The 24,204-nt window shown below is 36.3% G+C and overlaps 1 protein-coding gene across 7 annotated transcripts in view; it reads left to right on the forward strand.

Annotated features, from left to right (window-relative positions):
• Positions 1–24,204, forward strand: part of LOC125936211 (DNA repair protein REV1-like) — a 53,015-nt gene that overhangs the window by 12,528 nt on the left and 16,283 nt on the right. The window contains exons 1-4 of one of the 7 annotated variants that reach the window (XM_049650195.1): positions 4,839–5,957; positions 7,321–7,424; positions 17,024–17,087; positions 18,468–18,594. In XM_049650195.1, coding sequence (XP_049506152.1) covers positions 17,034–17,087; positions 18,468–18,594 — 181 coding nt within the window. In that variant the 5' untranslated portion in view covers positions 4,839–5,957; positions 7,321–7,424; positions 17,024–17,033. The other 6 variants (XM_049650194.1, XM_049650197.1, XM_049650196.1 and 3 more) reach the window with 6 other exon arrangements.

Here is a 24,204-nt window from a genome sequence, read left to right on the forward strand (position 1 = left end):
CATCATTCTGACACTCCAAACTTTAGGAGTTTCAAGACCACTCTCCTTTCTGATACCAACCGCAATTTTGCGGAGCCCCAAGATCACCCTCAGGTTCAATAATTCACTAGAACTCTTGAAAGCTGTTGTACTCATGGTTATGATTTACTCAGTAAAAGATGTAGATCAAAACTAGCTGAGGGAGAAGGCACTTGGGGCACACAGGTGGAACTTCCAGTTGCCCTCTCTCACTGAAGCCTTAGGACAGCACTAACTTCTGGCAACAATGAGTGGCAGTACACACAAAATACTGTCAACCAAGGAAGTTTACCCAAGCCTTAATGTCCAGAGTTTTTATTGGAGTTTGGTCATACAGATATGGTTGCCTACCCATGTGGCTGATCTTTAGTGTCCTCTGAAAGTTAACAATGCATGACCCAAAGTATCCATCATAAATCACTTTGTTAGACTATTTGAAGTGGCTCGTGGTTGGCTACTAAACAAAGACATTGATCATACAGGACATTCCAGTGGCTTAGAGATTACCTCCCAGGAACCAAGGTTAAAGGCTAGACCTCTTTTTGAGTAAGGTTAATTCTTTATTAGATAGCCACTTCTGCGGATAGGCACATCTTGTTTCTGGATATATAGACAGTTGCATAATATAAATGCTTTCATTTTGAAAGCTTTTTTTCTTAAATGAATAGACGTTTAAAATCACGTACCTTTGGGGCGCCTGGGTGGCTCAGTCGGTTAAGCGTCCGACTTCTGCTCAGGTCACGATCTCGCGGTCCGTGAGTTCGAGTCCCGCGTCGGGCTCTGGGCTGATGGCTCAGAGCCTGGAGCCTGCTTCCGATTCTGTGTCTCCCTCTCTCTCTGCCCCTCTCCCGTTCATGCTCTGTCTCTCTCTGTCTCAAAAATAAATAAAAAACATTTAAAAAAAATTAAAAAAAATAAAATAAAATCACGTACCTTTTAAAAACTACAAGAGACTAGACTTTGTTAGGTTCAACTATCCACAAATGAACTAGCACTGACTGCTTGTGACCTAGATGAGAGAACCAGTTAACAAAGTTGATACTGTATCTGAATCTCTACTTATGAATATGGGCTACTTACATTTGCAGTCGAGATGGAATCTGTTTGTTGTAAGACCTATTTTCCTCCTCTGTCCTTTACATATGTACCATACATGTCTGGGAGCTACTGTATCTGACCCAGACAGGTACTGGATTCGAAGCATCTATTTTGTTGAATTGTATTTGTCTGGTTCAGTTCATTATGAGTGGTTTTTTTTTTCCAGTATGAGTGTTCTCTTCAGAAGCTTATTGTATTGGTAGTATTGTTCATTTTCTCCCTGAAGGTTGGATGACAGTTTTGTACAAGTGTGATTTTGCATCACAAACCAGCAATGCAGCCTTTAGTCTTTCTACACTAGGAGGCAACTGTGTGCAGAATAATTAGTATTTGGCCTACCTACTCCAGATTGTTGTGAAGATAAATAGTAAATGTAAAGGTCCCTTTGGAAAAAATATAAATACTATGGAATTGTAAAATATTACTAGTGGTATGTTTAAATTTAAAGAATTTAAAGTTAAATGTTAAAAATTTTAATAAAGGAAGGAAATAGAAGATACCAGTTGAGTGAATTTTTAAAAAGATGATGAGAATATAATTTTCTCTTCCCTTTATTTTCTCAATTTTCTGCAGTAAACATGTAGTTCTTTTATCATGAGAGCACAGAAAACTTTTTGAAAAGGGACACCTAGCAAGACCAAATACTGACAATGTAACAAAGCAGTGTATAAACACAAATCATGACTTGGATGAGTAATAGCAAATTTCTCAAGAAAAGGTGGAAAGATCAGACTCACTTCTGGAAAAAGTTTATGTACCCAAGTCTATAATTTGTTGTTTAGACAGTGCCTTTGTATGTTGTAGCCACTTTTATTTGATGGATTAAAGTTCTTTGATTTCTGTATTTTTTTGGTGTTTATCAAATGGTATCTCCTGGGGCACCTGGTTGGCTCATTCATTTAAGTGTCTAACTTTTGATTTTAGCTCAGGTCATGATACTATGGTTTGTGAGATTGAGCCCCACATTGGGCTCTGTGCTGACAGCTTGGGGCCTGCTTGGGATCTCTCTCCCCCTTTCTCCCTGCCCTTCCCCCACTCATGCTTGTGTATGCTTTCAAAAATAAACATTTTTTTTTTAGAAATTTTTTTTATGTTTATTCTTGAGGGAGAGAGGGAGTGTGAGTGGGGGAGGGGCAGAGAGAGAGGAAGACACAGAATCTGAAGCAGGCTCCAGGCTCTGAGCTGTCAGCGCAGAGCCCAATGCAGGGCCTGAACCCACGAGCCGTGAGATCATGACCTGAGCTGAAGTCAGACATTTAACCAACTGAGCCGCCCAGGCGCCCCAACAAACATTTTTTAAAAAGAAAAAAATACTTAAAAAAAAAGATCCGTATCTCTTATAGAACAGGAATTGTTTTATTGTAGCAGAAAACAATTGGTAATAGGAAAATGTCTCTGTATAATGAAGGTGAGGGAGCCAGGTTAAAAAGTTTTTTAAAAGGGTCCTGTTAGGTTAGGAATAATACCTGGTTGAGCTATCTTGACATTTTATTCTTATATATTTTCAAAGAGATTTTATACACACAGTGCTCTTAGGACATTAAACTGTCAGTTTGGTTTTGAGTCCCTACAAGTGAGTATATGGTAAAGACTAGAGCCATTAGTTGTGCTTCTTGGAAATTATCACAAGGGTACAATGTCTGTCACCCAGGTGTCTGATTTTTGTTTTTAATAGCTTGATGAGTTTTTTCAAAGTCAAAAACATGGCTAGTGTGTTGGATAGGTCGAGAAGATTCTACTTCCTTGGTTTATGAAATTCAAGAATCTCTTTTGCCCTTGTAACTTGAGCAGGCTGAGAGCTGTAGACAGTGATGGTCTCTGTTTGAATCAAACCAAAACCTCAAAACAGCTGTATTTTTCTGTTTAAGTATTATGTAAATAGCTGTTTATCTGGTATTAAAGCTTTTACCATTTAAGGACAAATAAGAGCACCCTGAAGCAGGCATTGTCAAGTCGTGTTAGTGACTGCGTGCTAGCACTTCATTTACTTACTCATTGTCCTTAGTTAAGGACAGTACTTGGTCCTAGTAAATTAGTTCTACAAATGCCTTCCCACTGCCCTCTCTGAGGAAAAAGTTCCAGATACTGCTGTATAGATTTCTTGGAGAAGTAGCCTCTCTTCCAGTGTTGTACTGCCCTCTTCCCTGTTAGCTTGCCGGTCTCTGTAATCCCAGCTGCCTATGGAATGTTTCCAATGTCAGAAGTCCTTTTTTTTTTCTTTGCTTATTCTTAGAAATTTCATTTAAAAATTTTTGATTGTGGGAAAATCATGTGTAAAATTTACCATTTTAACCATTTTTATGTGGACAGTTCAGTAGCACTAAGCACATTCATGTTGTTGTGTAATCATCACCACTATCCAGAATGCTTTTTGGTTTATAGCTGAAACTCTGTACCATTAAACTGTAGCTCTCTATTCCTATTCCCCCCAAGCCCCTGGCAACTCCCATTTTACTTTTTTCTTCATGATTTTGACTATAGATACCTCATAAAAATGGAATCATACAGTGTTTCTCTTTTTATTACTGGCTTATGTCACTTAGCATAGTGTCCTCAAGGTTCATCCATGTTGCAGTGTTTGTCAGAATTCTCTTCCTTTTTAAGTCTGAATTATATTCCACTGTATGTATATACAACGTTTTGTTTATCCGTTCATCTATCAGTGGACATTTGGGTTGCTTCCACCTTTTGGCTGTGGTGAATAATGCTGCTATGAACATGGGTGTATAAATAACTCTTTGGGGCTGTGCTTTCAATTCTTTTAGGTATATACCCAGAAATGGAAATGCTGGATCCTAGAGTAATCCTATTTTTAATTTTTTGAGGAACCCACCATGTTGTTTTCCATAATAGCTACACCATTGTATATTCTCACCAACAGACCAGCAGTGTACGAGTGTTTCAATTTCTCCACATCCTCACCACACAAACCAAAGCAGGCTCCTGGCTCTGTGCTATAAGCACAGAGCCCAACGTGGGGCTCGAACCCACGAAATGTGAGATCATGACCTGAGCCGAAGCCTGGCGCTTAACCGACTGAGCCACCCAGGTGCCCCTTCTGTTTTTTTTTTTTTTTTTAATGTTTGTTTATTTTTGACAGAAAGAGAGACAGAGCATGAGCGGGGGAGGGGCAGAGAGAGAGAGTGGGAGACACAGAATCCGAAACAGGCTCCAGGCTCTGAGCTGTCAGCACAGAGCCCGACGCGGCGCTCGAACTCACAGACCGCGAGATCATGACCTGAGCCAAAGTCGGACACTCAACCAACTGAGCCACCCAGGCGCGCCAGCTTCTGTTTTTTAATAGTAGCCTTCCTAATAGATACGAGATAGTATCACATTGTGGTTTCGATTTGCGTTTCCTTAATGAATAGTGATGCTGAGCATTTTTTCACGTGCTTCTTGGCCATTGTATTTTTTTTTTTTGAGAAATGTCTATTTAAATCCTTTGCCCCTTTTATTTTTTTCTTAATGTTTATTTTGAGAGTGTGCATGTGTGTGAGTGAATGGGGGAGGGACAAAGAGAGAGATGGAAAGAGAGAATCCCAAGCAGGCTCCGCACACAGTGCAGAGCCCAACACAGGGCTCAATCTCATGGCCACAAGATCATGACCTGAGCCGATATCAAGAGTTGGGCACTTAACTGACCGAATCATCCAGGTGCCCCTAAATCCTTTGCCCATTTTAAAATCAGTTTCTTTTTATTGTTAAATTGTAGGAATTCTTTATATATTCAGGATATTAAATATCAGATTAGGTGATTTTAAAATATTTTCTCTTGTGTGGGTTACCCTTTTACTCAGTTGATTGTGTCCTTTGCTGCACAATTTTTAATTTTGATATAGCCCAGTTTATTTTTCCTTTGTTGGCTTTTTTTGGTCATATTTTGCCATGTTTAATGTTATGAAGCTTTTGTTCTGTTTTCTTTTTTAAGTTTTATTGTTCAGGTCTTTGATCCATTTTAACTTTTTATGTGTATAGGATAAGGGTCCATCTTAATTTTGTTGCATGTGGATATCCAGTTTTCCATTTCCTTTGGCAAAAAGACTGCTTTCCCCTATTTAATGGTCATGGAGAAGTCTTCTTAAATACATGTGTCCCTGGAATACCAGTTATTACCAATTTCTTAATTGTTAGCAGCAAATTGATAGCAGACTAAAGAAAGAGGCCTTGAAGAAGAGATGTTGAGTATTGATATGGTAGGGAGCCAAGGGTAAACTTGTTTTATTTCAGAATTGCCTAGTGATGGTCTGGGTGGCTACAGGCTGCTTTCTTTGCATTTGTGTCATATTCATGAATTAATATACTACTATAATATGCAGATTCATTCATCTATTGCATATTGATTTGTATATTCCAATTCAATTCTGCACCTATTTCTTAAATAACTATTGAATGAAGATAAACCCATACATGTACATATGACTAGAGTAATGAGACTATGTAAAAACCACTCAGAGTCAGTTTCATTACTTAATAGCCTATGTATTTTAGAGTTACAGACCTATAACCAACAGATTAACACTAATAATGAATATGTATTTGGGCAGTTCCTTGATATGTTGTGGAGATTTTGCTGGTGTGTGTTTAGAACCCTGTAATGTTAATAATTCTTCAGGAAATAGATGAAATACCACTTCTGCATGAAAATGATTTTTTTTGGTGATTAATATCATTCCGTGGGTAGATGTCAAAGTCCCAGTAATCATAGTAAAGAAGACAGAATGAATTTTTGTTTGTTTGTTTCTTGTTTTAGCAGGATTTGAGTAGCTTCTTAAATGCATATTGGAAGTCCAGAGTGAACTGTGTGCTCCAGCAAAAGATGAAATAAAGTTAGGGGAAAGGTATGAATAAGTAATTTTGATATATTTTTTAATAAGTAGATCCTTCATGAGACTCTTCATAGGATTTTTTAATACCCCTGTTAAGAGAATGGAAGAGTCAGGAAATCTTTAGCATTGCAAGGCATTCAGGGTCCCCGAGCTCAGTATAGATATAGCTGCTGTCCCATTTGCCTTAAACGTGCCTCACCTGGCTAGCTGTTAGTCTGTGTTGACACTGGAGGGTGGGCATGACTGCACTGACAGCCTCTCATTTTGTTGGTCTTTATAATTTTATTACTTGAGGTCTAATAGGTGAGTTTTAGCTTTTGAATCTTTCAGGGGGTGGAACATTTCCACCCTCTTTTGTAGTCACTTATGGGAACACAGAACACAGCCAGAAGTCTTCAGACTTAGTTTTTAGTTCATTAGTTTTGGTTTTCAGTCTTTTTCAATTTGAGCTTTTTTCTTATTCAGACCTCAGATAATTTAAAACTTACAAAGCAGGGTTGCCAAAATTAAAGTGGTTTTAGAGAGTGGAACCTTACATGATTGTTGTTTTGCCCCAAACTTTTGTTTCTTCCCTACCACATTCATCCCATATATGCAGTGCATAGTTCCACAGGGATTCTACTGAGCACTTAGCGGTCAAACTTTGCTTTATAGGTGAACGGATGTGAGGCTCAGTGCTCTTGGATTCATCCCAAGTCATACAGATAGGCAGTGGTGGAACTGGGATTAAAGCCCAGGTCTTGTGTCACTAAATATATTGCTGTTTCCATTATGTTGTACACCATGGATAGCACATTTAAAATAATGATATTGTGTACTTTATAATCTTCAAAGAGTTTCCATACATGTGGTCTCATTTGATTTTCACTTTGTGACTCGGTGCAGTAGATTAGTATAATAGCAGCTAATGTTTATTGGGGGCATACCCTAAATGCTAGGGATAAGGGTACTTTTGGATACATGAGTTCATTCTTTATCCATTTTTTAACTAGTTTTTAAAAACCCAGCAACTGACTTCGGCGTTGATGCTGTTGGATAAGGAGAAGTCCATAGGTTACATAGGTGTTATTTTAGGTTGTGTATTACAGTTTCAGAAACATTTATCACTTTCCTCAAGGTCGTGGGACTAGATTGGGAACGTAGTCGGCAAGAGTTTCATCTAGAAGGCCAATTTTTATTTATAAGTGTGACTTGATAATTGGATGACTTGTTGATAAGGGGCATTCTCTTCTTAGTGAGCAGGGTTAGTCAAGAGGACATGTTGTAAGTCAGAAGGATGCTTGGAACAGAGAAGATAAGAACAGAGCATGTGTGTTGTTTTTAAGGGTTATTTCTGTCAAGTTGTGGTGTCCTGACTTACTGTTCTCCATTCTAGGGGAAGTCCTATTTGAAGAAACAAATCAGTCATCTGGAGTGGAGAACTATTCCCCTGAATCTGTCTTGAGAGGCATAGGTGCCTCTTTTTGAAGCTCTATACTGGTTAGCACAAACATAAGCCCTGACTTCATGGCATACCACTTTCCACAAATAGGTTTTTATGTTGTTTCCTGATTTCACACTACAAAGAAAGCACTGTAGTGTTTAGAACCCCCTAAATGACTTACATTTAATCCCACCTGTTGGATGGTTCTTGTTAGCATCAAAAGTGTGTATCATTTGCTAATCTGGTCTGTGTACCGTTTTGGGGGGAGGGAGCATATCGTATATTCTATCTGTTAAACACAGAATCTGACTGTGATTCTTTGGAAAGATGTTTTAAAATAAGAGAAATAGGGGTGCCTGGCTGGCTTAGTCAGTAGAGCATGTGACTCTTGATCTCAGGGTCATGAGTTTGAGCCCCACATTGAGTATGGAGATTACTTAAAAATAAAAGCTTAAAAAAAAAAACAGAATAAAAAACATAAGATTAAATATACAAGGTACAGTTTAAATATAGATACATTGGGGTACATTATACTAGAGACATTATTATTTCTACCTTGCTTTATCTCCTACATAGAAGTTTATTTTCTTTATTAAATAAGAACTTGTTGACTTTCTATCATATGCAAGATTATTAATTATTTTATATACATAGTATATTCTTCATATATTCATTCTGCAATGTTTTGAGTATGAGAAAGGAGAGGAGTGTGGGTTTAACTGAAGTAAGTGAAGTATGAACAATCTTTGGTGCTGTGTACATATGAACAGAAGTCTGATAAGCCTACTTATTACTTGCTTCCTGTCACCTGTCTGTCACCTTCACCTGTCACCTTCCTGTCTCTTACTGACCTTACAGTTTAGGTTGTCAGGGAGCTTTGCTGCATGCCAGGTTGGTCTGTTACTGCTCTTTGCCAGCATCTTAGATGTGGGTTATGTAGTTTTCTTTGTGTCCAGGTTTTGGTTTTGTTTTTGTTTTTGTTTTTGTTTTTTTGTCCTCCCTACTCTTCTGCATGAAATCTTCCTCTTAAGTTCGTTTGTAGGGCTAGTTAGTATTTCCTTAATTGGTGCTCATTTCCTTTTAGATTGTAAAGTTTTAAAATTTATATAAAAATGTCTATAATTTTATTTATCTCAGTACTGTTTAGTATAATATAGTGCTTTATACACAGTAATATTCCATTAGCTTTGATCTATAGGTAGTTTAATGTGGTCTCTCCTATACACATCTGAATTATTTCTTACATGCCATAATTACCTATGCTATGAGAAGTAATCTACAGCTGTCTACTGAACTATCTAGCATCTTTGTCTGACAAAAGAAGAGTTATACTACTGTTGTCTACAACAGTGACAGGGCTGATGAATTGCTACTCCCAGTATGTAGCAAACACCAGATTTAGTTAGGTTTTTACCCCAATCCACTGTCACAGGCCATCTTGGTCTATACATATTATTTAAATGAATTTGATAGGACTGGTTGCCTTAAGTCTTTTCTGAATAAGTCTAGGAGGTCTGCATAAATAAATGTAGAGCATCAAAACTGTTACACAATGTAATTTCAAATTTAAGTATGTTGCTGAAGTATATGGATATAATGTTAATTTTTATATTTAATTTCTGAAAATATTTCTGTGTGTCTTGTATGGAGTACAAAAGGGAACTGTGGAAGAATTTTAATCTAAAATGGAACCAGAGGATTTGAAATGGAGAATCTCAGGCACGTGCCCTCAGAGGAATGAACTTAAGAACTGAGGCACTGATTTGCTGTAAATGCCTGATTTACAGAAGATGGAGACCTCTCCTGACCAATGAATGTCTGCCAAAAATCTCTCCCCATCCTCAAGCCAGTGAACTTACTGCTTGGATTCCACCTGGGCTTCCCCCTCTTTACAATCCTTGCCCATAAATACAGCCCGCCCCAAACCCTTAACAGGCTTGCCTATACCTTGCTACCACAGGAGTTTCCCAAATTGGAATTCCTCTGCTGTTCTCAGATAAATTCAATTTATGGTAAATCTAGTAGTCAACTACCCAAACCTCTTAAAGACCCTGCAATGTAATTGAGACCCAGAGAAATGGAGATGTACCAGAGATCAGTGAAACCAGTTAGTGGCACAGCCTGTACTAGAAACATTTCCTCTTCTACTCTTTTATTCATAATTCTTTGATCCACTGTGCTGTATATTCTACAAAAAATAACAGATTGACTGTCATTACTGCACTTTTATTTAGTCAGTATTTAACATTGATTAATCCAGATATTTATTGTTTTCCTTGCTACATTTTTCCTGTATTTTTGATCTTCCAAGCTAATATTTTCTTCTACCTGAGGGATATCTTTTAGGATTTCCTGTAGTTCAAGTTTGCTGGTGGCATTAGCTTCTGTTTTTAATTTGCCCCAGATACCTTTATGTTCTCTTTCTTGACTGAATTTTTCTCTGGGTATAGAATTCTAAGTAATTATTTTCTTTCAGTGTAGTCTTCTGGCACTATTGTTTCTGTTGAAAAGACAGCCTTTATGTAATTGGTCCTCCTTTGAATATTTTGAATGAAATCTGTTTTCCCCACCCATGGCAGCTATTTATTTGTTTCCTTGAACATAGTAAGCATAGTTAATCTTTAACTGGGTTAAAATCAGTATCTGGAAACAAACAGGGCTGATGGGGGGTGGAAGAGAGGGGAGGGTGGGTGATGGGTATTGAAGAGAGCATCTTTTGGGATGAGCACTGGGTGTTGTATGGAAACCAATTTGACAATAAATTTCATATATTTAAAAAAAATCAGTATCTGGAGTCTTTGTAGGTCTGTTTACTTTGTTTCTGTTGGTTCTCACTCATGTGATCTTACTACTTTGTGTGCCTGGTTATTTTTATTTGTATGCCAGACTTTATATTTTCAAAATAGTTTTCAGAAACATGTGTTTAGGATGTTGTCGTTCCCTGTACAGGGTTTACATTGCTTCTGCCAGATGGTTTAGAGCATTCCAGATCATCTTTTTTTTTTTTTTAATTATCATTCCAGTGTAGTTCATGTACAATGTTATATTAGTTTCAGGTGTACAATATAGTGATTCAGGAATTCTATACATTACATGGTAAGTAATACTCTTTAATCCCCTTCACCTATTTCACCCATCCACCTCTCCTCTGGTTGGTAACCATCAGTTTGTTCTCAGAGTCTGTTTTTGGCTTGTCTCTTTTTGGTTTGTTTCTTAAATTCCACATAAGAATTGAAATCATGTGGTATTTATCTTTCTCTGACTGGCTTATTTCACTTAGCTTAATACTCTAGCTCCATTCATGTTATTGTAGGTGGCAAATTTCGTTTTTCTTTATGGCTGAATAATATTACGTTGTGTATAGATATCATTATCCATTCATCTGTTGATGGACACTTGGGCTGCTTCCATAATTTGGCTCTTCTAAGTAATGCTGCAGTAAACATAGGGGTACATGTATCTTTTTGAATTAGTGTTTTCATATTCTTTGGGTAAATACCCACTAGCGGAATTACTGGATCATATAATTTATTGATTAAAAATCATATAATTTATTGTAAAAAATCATTTAATTTTTTAAGAAACTTCTATACTGTTTTCCACAGTGGCTGCACCAGTGTGCATTCTCACCAACAGTTCACAAAGGATCCCTTTTCTCTACATCCTTGCCAATACTTGTTGTTTTTTGTATTTTTGATTTTAGTTATTCTGACAGGTGTGAATTGATACCTCATTGTGGTTTGGATTTACATTTCCCTAATGATGAGTGATGTTATGCATCTTTTCGTGTGTCTTTTGGCCATGTGTATATGTTTGTGGTTGGAGAAATGTTTGTTCATGTCTTCTGCCTGTTTCTAATTGGATTATTTGGGATTTTTTTGGTATTACTAATCCTTTATCAGGTATGTCATTTGCAAATATCTTCTTCCATTCAGTAGGTTGTCTTTAGTTTTGTTGATTGTTTCCTTTGCTTTGCAGAAGCTTTTTATTTTTGTTGTAGTCCCAATAGTTTATTTTTGCTTTTCTTTCCCTTGAGGCCGGAGACCTATCTAGAAAAATGTAGCTATGGCCATTGTTGGAAAAATTGCTGCCTGTGCTCTCTTCTAGGATTTTTATGGTTTGAGGTCACACATTTAGGTCTTTAATCCATTTTGAGTTTATTTTTGTATATGGTGTAAGAAACTGGTGCAGTTTAATTCTTTTGCACGTTGCTATTTTTCTCAACACTATTTGTTGAAAAGATTGTCTTTTTCCCATTGCACATGCTTGCTTCCTTTGTCCAAGATTAATTGACCATGTATGTAATCGTGGGTTTATTTCTGGGCTCTCTCTTCTGTTCCTTCATCTTTGTATCTGTTTTCATCCCACTACCATAGTGTTTTGATTACTACAGCTTTGTGTAGTGTATCTTGAAATCTGGAATTGTGATATCTACAGTTTTTCTTTTTCAAGATGGCTATGTCTATTCAGAGTCTTGTGGTTCCATACAAATTTTAGGATTATTTGTTGTCGTTCTGTGAAATACGCTGTTGGTATTTTACTAGGGATTGTATTAAATCTGTAGATTGCTTTGGGTGGTATGGAAATTTAACAATATTGGTTCTCCCTTCCATGAGCATGGAATATCTTTCCATTTTTTTGTGTCATCTTCAGTTTCTTTCATTCATGTTTTATAGTTTTCAGAGTATAGGTTTTTCACCTCCTTGGTTAAGTTTATTCCTAGGTATTTTATTTTATTTTTTTTAATTTTTTGGTGTTATTGTAAGTGGGATTATTTTACTAATTTCTCTCTTTGCTCCATGATTAGTATATAGAAATGCAATGTATTTCTGTATATTGATTTTGTATCCTGCAATCCTAATGTATTCATTTATCAGTTCTAGTAGTATTTTGGTGGAGTCTTTAGGGTTTTCCGTATATAATATCATGTCATTTGCAAATAATGGAAGTTTTACTTGTTCTTTACCAATTTGGATGCCTCTTATTTTTTTCTGTTACCTAACTGCTGTGGTTAGGACTTCCAGTACTATATTCAATAAAAGTGGTGGGAGTGGCATCCTTGTCTTGTTCTCGATCTTAGGGGAAAAGCTCTCAGGTTTTCACCATTGAGTATGAGGTTAACTGTGGGTTTTTCATATATGGCCTTTGTGTTGAGGTATGTTCTCTCTAAGCCTACTTTGTTGAGGATTTTTATCATGAGTGGGTGTTGTAACTGTGTCAGATGCTTTTTCTGCATCTGTTGAAATGATCATATGATTTTCCCTTTTTTTGTTAATATGATGTACTACGTTGATTGATTTGTGAATATTGAACCACCCTTGCATACTTGGGATAAATCCCATTATGAATCATAGTTAATGATTTTTTTTAACATATTGTCGGATTCAGCTTGCTAATATTTTGTTGAGAAGTTTTGCATCTTTGCTTATCAGAGATACTGACCTGTAGTTCCCTTTTTTTGTAGTATCTTTATCTGGTTTTGGTTACCAGGGTAATGCCTGCCTCACAGAATGAATTTGGAGGCTTTTCTTCCTCTTCTGGCTTTTGGAATAGGTATCAACTCGTCCTTAAATGTTTTCTAGAATTCACCTGTGAAGCCATCTGATCCTGGACTTCAGTTTGTTGGGAGTTTTTTGAATACGGATTCAATTCCATTGCTGGCAATAGGTCTGTTCACATTTCCTATTTCTTCCTGATTCAGTTTTGAGAAGTTACTGTTTCTAGGAATTTATCTATTTCTTCTAGGTTGTCCCATTTGTTGGCTTATAATTAATTTTTCATAATCTTCTCTAACTATCCTTTATATTTCTGTAGTGTTATTTCTCCTCTTTTCTTTCTTTAAAAATTTTTTTAATGTTTATTTATTTTTGAGAGACAGTGTGAGTAGGGGAGGGGCAGAGAGATTAGGAGACACAGAATCTGAAGCAGGCTCCAGGCTCTGAGCTGTCAGCACAAAGCCTGACACAGGGCTCAAACTCATGAACTGCGAGATGTGACCTGAGCTGAAGTCAGATGCTTAACTGACTGAGCCACCCATGTACCCCTCTCCTCTTTTATTTCTAATTTTGTTGATTTGAGTACCCCCCCTCTCTTCTTAATGTTTGTTTATTTATTTATTTATTTATTTTTAAATTTTTTTTTCCAACGTTTTTAATTTATTTTTGGGACAGAGAGAGACAGAGCATGAACGGGGGAGGGGCAGAGAGAGAGGGAGACACAGAATCGGAAACAGGCTCCAGGCTCCGAGCCATCAGCCCAGAGCCTGACGCGGGGCTCGAACTCACGGACCGTGAGATTGTGACCTGGCTGAAGTCAGACGCTTAACCGACTGCGCCACCCAGGCGCCCCTTAATGTTTGTTTATTTAATTTTGAGAGTGATCAGGGGAGGGTGAGAGAGAGAGAGAGAGAGAGAGAAAGAAAGAGAAAGAGAGAAAGAGATCTGAAGCAGGCCTGGAACTGTCCGCACAGAGCCTGACATGAGGCTTGAACTCAAACTGTGAGATCATGACCTGAGCTGAAGTTGAATGCTTAACCAGCTGAGTCACCCAGGCACCCTCTTTTTTTTAATGAGTCTGGGTAAACACTTGATTCCAAAGAATCAGCTCTTGGTTTCATTGATCTGTTCTGTTGTTTTTTTGGTTTCTATTTTATTTCTGCCCTAATTGTTATTTTTTCTTCTTTCTACTGGTTTTGGGTTTTTTCTCCTTTTTCTACCTCTTTTAGGTGTAAGGTTAGGTTGTTTATTTGAGTTTTTTTTGCTTCTCGAGGTAGACCTGTATTGTTAAACTTCCCTCTTAGAACTGCTTTTGGTGCATCCTGAAGATTTTGGACCATTGTGTTTTCATTTTCATGTGTCTATGTATTTTTTCATTTTTCCTCCTTGATTTCTTGGTTGACCCATTTCATTATTTAGTAGCATGTTATTTGACCTCCATGTATTTGTGTTCTTTAGGATCATCTAATTTACTTTCAGAGGTTGAAATAATCCAAGGCAGGCTACATTTTTGGCAAAATTTGGTTTGTCTACTTCCAGTTTACTTACCCCTAGGATTCTAATCCCAAGTGTGGAGATATATATGCTTGGAGGACCCTTGAATTCCAACTGTTGTTCCCTTAGTGCTGTGTTTGTTCAGAAACATTGCCCAGACTGTTACAATTGCCACATGCTTTCAGAGGAAAAAGCTGTCCCAACCTGGGGAGGACAGGTGAGCTGGCAGGGTTTCTTTGTCATCTTCTAAATCTGAGCCCAGTAATTTTTCATTATTTTGTTTTTTAAAAAATAATGTTTTGCTTAGTTTTCTTCTTTCTCACCAGGAAGATGGATCCCAATAACCTAGTTAACTACTTGTTACGGGTTTTTCTCAAAAATAGAATTTGAATGTATAAAATGAAATGTTTCTTCTTTTTCCCTTTTTTTTCAGTCTATTTGAATCCTGAATCAATCAATAGGAGTTTGCTGTACTCAAATTAGTTGAAATGAAGAAATTACTAATTTCAGTCTTTTACTTTTTCAAAGCTTAAACATTTGTCTGGGATAGCTTTATTACTTTGAAATAGAAGAAGAAGCTTGAAAAAATTTTTTTTAACTTACAACTTTATTTCATACTCTCCTACCCTCATGAAACCACTGATTAGGATTTCTCATATTGGCCTTTTGCAGTAGTTACCCAGTAGATCTTAAATGAATAATATATTCTTTAACTTACTTTTCATTTAGCTGATTAATTGTTCCCTTTAATTTTTGTGAGCATTCCTAACATACAAGGGCCAGAACTCCCAGCCTCTTTACTTATTAAGAGCAGATGTATAGATTCAAAGTTAATACGAAGTCACGAACTTTGTGTTAACACATTTCCCCTACTCCTTTAAGATAAGGGGAGAAGTCTTGAGGGACTGGACAAAGTGTACCTCTTTTTTTTTTTTTTTTTTTTTAACGTTTATTTATTTTTGAGACAGAAAGAGACAGAGCATGAATGGGGGAGGGTCAGAGAGAGGGAGACACAGAATCTGAAACAGGCTCCAGGCTCTGAGCTGTCAGCACAGAGCCCGACGCGGGGCTCAAACTCACAGACCGTGAAATCATGACCCGAGCCAAAGTCGGCTGCTTAACCGACTGAGCCACCCAGGCGCCCCAAAGTGTACCTCTTGAAAATAGAAGTATTTAGCAGAACAATATGGCAATTCTAGGACTCATAATGAACACATTGGGTAGCCATGCCCCTACCTTTGTCAAACTGAAAACAACACCAAATCTTCTCTGCCAGCATCCACATCCCCTATTCTGGATTAATTACGTTGCCTCTTGTTCACAGAGCTCTTTGCTCATGCCCCTTGTCTCTCTATAGGACTTACTTACTTATTTATTTATTTATTTACATTTATTTATTTTTGAGAAACAGTGAGACAAAGCGTGAGCGGGGGAGGGGCAGAGAGAGAAGGAGACACAGAATCTGAAGCAGGCTCCAGGCTCTTAGCAAGCGGTCAGCGCAGAGCCTGATGCGGGGCTTGAACCCACAAATTGTGAGATCATGACCTGAGCCGAAGTTGGACACTCAACCGACTGAACCACCCAGGCGCCCCTGGACTTACCTTTTTAAGAGAAGGTCTCTACATATCTTTTAGGCCCCTTTTAAAAGCTGACAGTAAACATTCATAATATAAATGTCAGCAAGGAAAAACTACATTGCACAATATATCAAGTATAGAAATATTTGAGAGAAAATGCTTATGTGTGTGTCTAAAGTGTCATATTTTAAGGTTTCACTCAGTAACAAATTCTTATAAACCATATCACAGCTAATTTGACTTGGATAATGTACAGAGCTTCTCCTGTAACATATTAATTGATATTAACTTATGTAGTAGAAGAAAAATAACCTAAATAGAGGGCGAGTTAGTTTTGTGAAGGATAATGCAGTCGGGTCTCAAGATGTAGCCGTATAGCTAGACGAGTTTTATAAGGAGTTTCATTTAGTGCCTGCTTTGACTTCTGAACCATTTGATAACCTTGCTAGCTACTAAGGCACCTAACACTTGAGATAAGCCATTATTTGGTCATTTGGGTGGTTTAACAGCATAGTGGGTCAAGTGTAGCCTTAAGGAGAATGCCAGTTTAATAGTTTGTGATAAGTGATAATCCTTCTACATTATCTCCCTTAAGATGTGCTGTTTTAATTGACTTCTTTTAGGAGTTTTTGCATAATAGATGAATTACACTAAAACTGTACTCTTAAGTGTCTAGTATGTAATAGTAAAGCCAGTTTAAGAGCCATATTAGAAGACAATTCATGAAGGAAAATGTTTTCTTGGGTTCTGTTAATACTAATTAATGTTAACAAGCATGGCCATGTTAGTCTAATGTGGTGATGTTTTACACAAGTGTGTATTAGATTTGGTGCATAGGAATGCATAAATGTTTTTGCTATAAAAAATTTATAATAGTTATAATTTAAACATACTTATCTATAGAAGGGTGTTTTAGGTACAAATCTCACTTGTGAAGCAGGAGAATGTTATGCTTTGGGAAAAGTTTTAACTTTCACAAATTGAATATTTGAGTTTATTTTAAATTGTCATTTTTCTTGACTTGAAATAAAATGTCAATTAGTATTACGTTATAAAATTGACAGTTTTTTTTTTCCCCCCTTAATACAGACGCTCCACCATGAGACGAGGTGGAGGGAGGAGGCGAGCTGAAAATGATGGCTGGGAAAAATGGGTGTGTTTTAAAAGAATAAAAATAATTATATTTAATTGTCTAGGTATTTTTCGTTCTTGTAGGTTGGAGTGTGGTTTAAGGCATTTTTTAAAATTGTAAATCACTCTAGATACCACCTCTTCTGAGTTTTCACAATGTATTGAAAGCTTGTTTAAACTTTTTAACACCCGAACTTTATTTTATCCTAAGGAAATAAATGTTCTGGTGTACAAATATTTATTTGTGATAATTTTATTGCAGCATTGCTAGTAATACTGAAAAACAGAAAATACCAGATATACTGTAGTAGAGGATTGGTCAAGTTAATTATCACTGTGCAGTAGAACACTGTTCAGCCATTATTTAGCTTTTTATTTCTTAACTGGAGATGGCCTTGACTAAAATCTTGTTTCATAAAGGATTGTTCTCTATGATCCTATTTATGTAAAATGTGCATATTCTGAGACATAGTAATAAATTTAAAAATAGATCCCAGAACATTAACAGTGAATGGGATTATACCTAATTTACATTTTCTTTATATTTTCTGAAAAAAAATTTTTTTCCACAATGAGCATGTAATATCTGAATAATCAAAACCAGCAAAATAATTTCCATTTTGGAGGAAATAAGTACTACTTTGAAGATTTCTATGACTGTATTTTAAAGATTTAATGGATAGTTCTTTATCAGTAAAGTAAAATCAAAAAATCGATAATTCACATAATTAAGCTTAATTATCACATAATTAAGTTTAATGTTCAGGAAAAGTGTAGCTAAGTTCATAGATTTGTATAGGTCTTTAGCAAAAATAATGTTTTTATGTTCTTTCCGAGGTTGATGTTCTCTAGTGAAAATTATTACTGCTGTCAAGTAGATTGATTAGATCCAGAATTTGGCCACTGAATCATTTATTGTATTATCTACATGTATGGAGAGCTGTACTCGTTTGTTGAACTGTTTCATTTTGCTTTAAATTACTAATTCTAAGTTTCCTGTATTCAGAAGATAGTGGAAACCAATTGAAAATACACTGTTACTGACCACTTGTCAAATTTTTAATTGGTTTAGACTTCTGTGTAACTTCTGCTTGATTTTGTAGATAAGAACAATATTTTGTAGCATTAAATTCATTATTCTTGTCTTACCTTTTCCCACTTTTAAAGTAACTGTTATAAGAATGTGATAAAATAATTAAGAATTGAGTTGATAGAAAAACCTTTTTTATTGCCTTGCCTTATGGTGAATATTTATAATTATATCCTATGTCATTATACCTTGGTCACTAGCATAGAATAAGGTACTTTTCTTTTTAATGTAAATTTCTGTTAAAATTGGGGGGGGGGGGATTAGAAAATACAACCTTTGTAACTGGTTTACTTTTTTTTTTTTTAATTCCAGGGTGGGTATATGGCTGCCAAGGTCCAGAAATTAGAGGAACAGTTTCGGTCAGATGCTGCTCTACAAAAGGATGGAACTTCATCTACAATTTTTAGTGGAGTTGCCATTTATGTTAATGGATATACAGGTTGAGTACTTTTTACTTTTTAGGTATCCTCTTTTGGCATGTACTTTCATTAAGATTGAGTGTGATTTGCTTTAAATTCTGTTTTTAGTTATCTTGTATATAAAAATGATAAAAACCTCCGCTTATTGTCTTGGACATTTCCTTTTCATCCCACCTATACCTGCCATTGTGTTTTTTATTTTAATTTTTATCAAGTTTGAAAAAGCCAAATGAGGTTAAAAATAGTCTTCTTTCTTAACCACCTGATTGGAAGCTCATCACACATATGTGGGACATGTACACTGTGAGCTTCAGTATAGTGGCATCTGGTAGGGCCATTTCATCGGTGGATTTGCATAGATCCTTTTGAGCTGATGGGGGAGGAGGGTGTGGTGTGTGTGTTAGATTTCCCAGAATTTTGGTTAGAGAAGGGTATATAAACCTAGCTTGGAGAAGAAAGAGGCCACCGTTCTCACAATTTAAAAAACAGAATTTCATTTAATCTTGTTCTTTTTTTTTCATCCCCCATATCCACTTCTCCCTTCCTGTATTCCTTTTGTTATTGAGTCTACTCCCTGGAAGGGACAGGATAGTTTTTTCTTTTTGGGTGGGAGAGGACATCTGGAATTCTAATTTGTCTCTTAAACAAAATTTAAACCATAAACTTCTTGTTTCAGAACCTATCCACATGACCTCTTTTGGAGATACCCAGTGCCTCTTTTTCATGAGTTTCTCTTGCTTTCACTGGCACCAAACAGACTCTTGTGTGCTTCCACATAGCCAGCTTAGGTTTTTCTCTTTCTCTGGTCTGTAAAATCAGTTATCACTTGTCTGTTGGCTGTCAGCTTTTATTACTAAAGTTTTCATCTCTTGAGAATTCCTCTCTTAAGATCACTTTATTTATTTTTTTTTAAGTGAATGGCTATAAATATTTGTGTCATTCTGTTATATGTCTCTCTCTTTGCTTCTCAGCGGGGTGTTACTTATCTTTAAGGTCTCTTTATAAATCACTTCCTCTAACTTGTCTGATTGTCTTCCTACTGGGATAGGTGACTTCTGCTCCTTTGGGGCTATGGCTTGTTAGCATTTATTGGATCTTTCTTTAGTTGTCTGTTTACTGGATAAGAGCGAGAGAAACACTTTCACGTTTTCATTACTGTTGTATCCTGGTGTCTCTGGGCATTAACCACTCAGGAAATATTTATTGAATTAAAATTAAGTTTTAATTAACTGAAAACGTTTTCCTGGTTGAGTTTTATCAGGCATCTTTAGTCTAAGAATGTTACCTCACAATGAATGCTGGTGCAGCTCTGGGAAAGTTCACAACATGCAACTTTTCTGCTTAAGTATCCTGGAACATTCAGGTTCCACTGACTTTCCTGAGATGCATTATAAAGATTAAAAATGTTTTTTAAAAAAAGAAGAAACATCGCTTGTTATATTAGCCAGTTACGGAAGTCCCCAGTTTACGAGGGTACCCTTATTCATTATTAAGAAAGAGATCCTTTGTGTGAGGGAGAAAATAAAAGCTATAGTAATCACTCCCATGGTTGAGAATCGGGAATTCTGATTCTATTTTTGTTACCAATTTTTGTGTGACCATAAGACATTTTCTCTTTGGACTCATTTTATTTGGACCCAGTTTTATCCCTATCCTTTTCATTATTTTTCCCTATCCTTTTCTTTAGGATAGGGATAATAATTTTTACTGTTGCTTGGATAACATTATTATAATTCTGCAAGTAAAATTCCATTATGTTGAATTTCATAGGGACTTGCAAGTTGTGATGATACAATTTTTTTAGAAATATTTTCAGTTTTAGTGAATACTCTGTAGATAAAAGAATCAACAGCCTCTGTGTAATGAATTAGCAGTATAGTCAATTAGTGCTTTAGCTGCAGTAAGAGAAGTAGGAAATGCTGTATTGTTGATTCTTAATCATGCTCCCCATAGACTAACATTCCAGGTTTTCTTTTTCTTTAATGTTTATTTGAGAGAGAGATAGAGAGCAAGCAGGGGAGGGGCAGAGAGAGGGAGAAAGAGAGAGATGCAGAGAATTCTTAAGCAGGCTCTGCATTGCCCATGCGGAGCCCGACATGAGGCTCAAACTCACGAACCATAAGATCATGACCTGAGCTGAAACCAAGAGTCGGACGCTTGAGCCACGCAGGCACCCAACATTCCAAGTTTTCTTGACTCCTTTGAAGCTCCCAGGTGTGCCACCTGAACTTCTCTCTGTTAACTCCCATCCTTTGCAAACCAATTACCGTTGAATTAAAGAAGAGATTCTTTAATTTAATTTAATTTAATTTAATTTAATTTAATTTAATAAAAAGATTCTTTAACTTCTTCACCTTCCATCCTGTTTTTGTTTTTGTTTTTGTTTTTTTAATTAAAAATTTTTTTTGAGGTAATTGTAAATTTACATGCCATTATAAGAAATACTACAGAGATACTATGAACCATTTGCCCAGTTTATCTCAATGGTAATATCTTGTAAACCATAGTACAGTATCAACCAGGAAATTGCCATTGATACATTCAAGATAGAGAATGTTTCCACACCACAAAGATTCTTCATGCTGCCCTTTTAGACAAAAGGCTCTCAGCCTCATTTTAGTCCTTTTAACTACTAACCTAGTCTCCATTTCTATACTTTTTTCATTTCAAGAATGTTACATAAAAGAACATACTGTATACAACCTTTTAGTATTAGCTTTTTAAATTAAGATAATATTCTAGTGATTCATATACATTGTATATATCAGTAGTTTTTTCCCTTTTATTGTTGAGTTGTATTCCATTATATGAGTGTTCTACAGTTAAACATTTACCTGTTTAAGAACATCTGGATTATTGGGGCGCCTGGGTGGCTTATTCACTTAGGTGTCTCATTTCAGCTAAAGTCATGAGCTCGCCGCTCTTGAGTTTAAACCAGGCATCGGGCTCTGTGCTGAAAGCTCAGAGGCTGGGACCTACTTCAGATTCTTTGTCTCCCTCTCTCTCTGCCCCTCCCCTGCTCAGGCTCTGTCTGTCTCTTCCTCTCTCTCTCTTTCTCAAAAATAAACATTAAAAATAATTTAACATCTGGATTATTTTCTGGTTTTGGCTCTGAACATTTGTGTACAGATTTTGTGTGAACATAAGAGAGCTGTTGCTAAGTCATACATACAGTAGTTGCCCGTTTAGTTTTTTAAAGAAATTGCCAAATGGTTTCTCAGTGGCTGTGCTATTTTATTTTATATTCCCACTAGCAATTTATGAGTGACCCATTTCTCTGCATTCTTGTTAGCATTTAGTGTTTTTTAAGCATTTTAATAGGTGTGTCCTGCTATCTCATTGTGGTTTTTATTTGTGTTGCAATTGCTCTGCATCCTCACCAGCATTTCGTAAAGACAATTTGGTTTTTTGTTTTCGTTTTTTAAATTAATTTACGCATTCTAATATGTGTAGTGCTGTCTCATTGTGCTTTTAATTTTTATTTGCCTGATGACTGATCGTGAACATCCTTTGATGCGTCTGTTTGCCATCTGTATGTCCTTGACAGTGAAACTCTGTACACATCTTTGTTCATTTTCTAATTTGTTTTATATTCTCTTCAGTTTTGAGAGTTCTTTATATATTCCAGATACTACTCCTTTGTCAGATGTGTGGTTTGCAGATATTTCTCTTAGTCTGTAGCTTGTCTTTCATCCTTTTCACATGGTCTTTTGTAGAGCAGAGTTTTTAATTTTCATGAGGTTGAGTTTATGGATCTTTACGTTTATGGATTGTGTTTTCAATTCAAAAGTCTTTGCTTAATACTAGATCCCAAAGATTTTCACCTGTTTTCTTCTAAAAATTTTCATAGTTTTATGTTTTAAGTTCATGATTCATTTTGAGTTAATTTTTACTTATTTTTTTGGTGGCCTATGGGTATCCCATTGCTCTAGTTCTGCTTGTTGAAATATTATCTTTCCTCCATTAGATTACTTTCGCACTTTTATCAAAAATTAGTTGGACGTATCTGGGTCTGTTTCTGGCTTCTCTGTTTTATTATATTGATGCATGTCTCTCTTCACTGGTACCACCTGGTTTTTGATTATCTGTATTGTAAGCCTTAACATGAAGTAGAATGATACTTCCATTTTCTTCTTTGCTAAGATTGTTTTAGTTATTCTTAGGGCCTGTGCCTTTCCATATAAATTTTAGAATAAGGTTGTCTTTGTTTATAAAATAAATACCTTGTTGTGATTGTGATAGGAATTACATTAAGCCTGTAGATCAGTTTAAGGAGAATTGATGTCTTTACTCTGTTGAGTTTTCTAGTCTGTGGACCTTCCATCCCATTTTATTCCACCTTAATTGATTGAACAAATGTATTTTCTATGCTGCTTGTGTGTTAGTAACTAGGTTTGAACAGAGATGGTGGTTGATGAATAATGTGGGTTTTGTGGTGAGTAATAATCTCTGAGAGGTACAGAGGAACGTGGATGGCAACACAGAAGAGAAGTTACTGCCTTTGAGAGTTAGTGAATCCTTCATAAAGGGATTGACTTTTTAAGCCCAGTCTGGATAAAGAGGCATTTTCTAAATGAGGAAGGGTAAAGGCATTCTTGTCCTGATCGTAATGTACATTTTCACCTTTATATTCTCTAATTTTGGTCATTGGGCTTATTCTGATGTTTTAGGTTTTTTCTTTGTACTTTTGTTTCTGCGCTTCCATTTGTGCTTTTGCCTCTTGTGAAAAGCTGCTTTCCTCACTACTGTGAACTGGAATTCTACCCATCCATTAAGACTCAGATTAAATTAGATTTTGCCTCCTTTCCTAAGCCAGTCCATAGTATTTAAATTTCATAGCAGCACTACTAGAAACATTTATTTTGATACCTGAGTCTTATATTGTCAGGTCTTACTTTATGTTTTAAGTTTTTTTGGAGTCAGAAAGCTCATTTTATGTAGTAGCCCCTAGACAAACATGAGGGCTACAGAGGTAGCACTGTAGGGCCTTAAATTTGCTATTCCATCTGATGTCCCCAGGTCTTCATCATTCACATCTCTGATCAAATGTCATCTCCTTTGAGACTTTCCCTGACCACACTTATCCAAGATAGGTGTACCTTACCCTTCAATTGCTTTCGTGACCCCTTGTCCAGCTGTATTTCTCTTTATAGAATTTATTTGTACCTGAACTGGTATCATTTATTTGACTTGTTTTCTGTCTGCCCAGTGAAATAGAAGTACTACCATGGAGCACAGAGATGAGTTTTTATTGATCATTGCTATATCCCAGTGGCCTAGAGCTGTGCCTGGTACATTGTAAGATGGCTAATAAATATTAGTTGATTAAATGAGTGAATAACAGGGTTTTGTATTTGTACATCATACTGTTAAAATCTTTTCATTCATATGTTAATTCAACTCCGTCTTCTTGAATTTATAGCTTTTAATTAAGAAATAGGCTACATTGTAGGCTTTTACTGAATTGTAATCTCTGGGAGATAGGCCCTGAGCATGCTTATTTTGGTGAAAGCTCCCAGAGTGAGCTAGTACCAAATCTTGTGAACTGTAATTGCTATCTTCTGTTGAGTGGGATCAGGACAGTTAATATGGCAAGAGGTGTTCTGGTTATTTTGTACTTTTTTCAATAT

Source organism: Panthera uncia (genome assembly GCF_023721935.1).
Source record: "Panthera uncia isolate 11264 chromosome A3 unlocalized genomic scaffold, Puncia_PCG_1.0 HiC_scaffold_11, whole genome shotgun sequence".
NCBI lineage: Eukaryota > Metazoa > Chordata > Mammalia > Carnivora > Felidae > Panthera > Panthera uncia.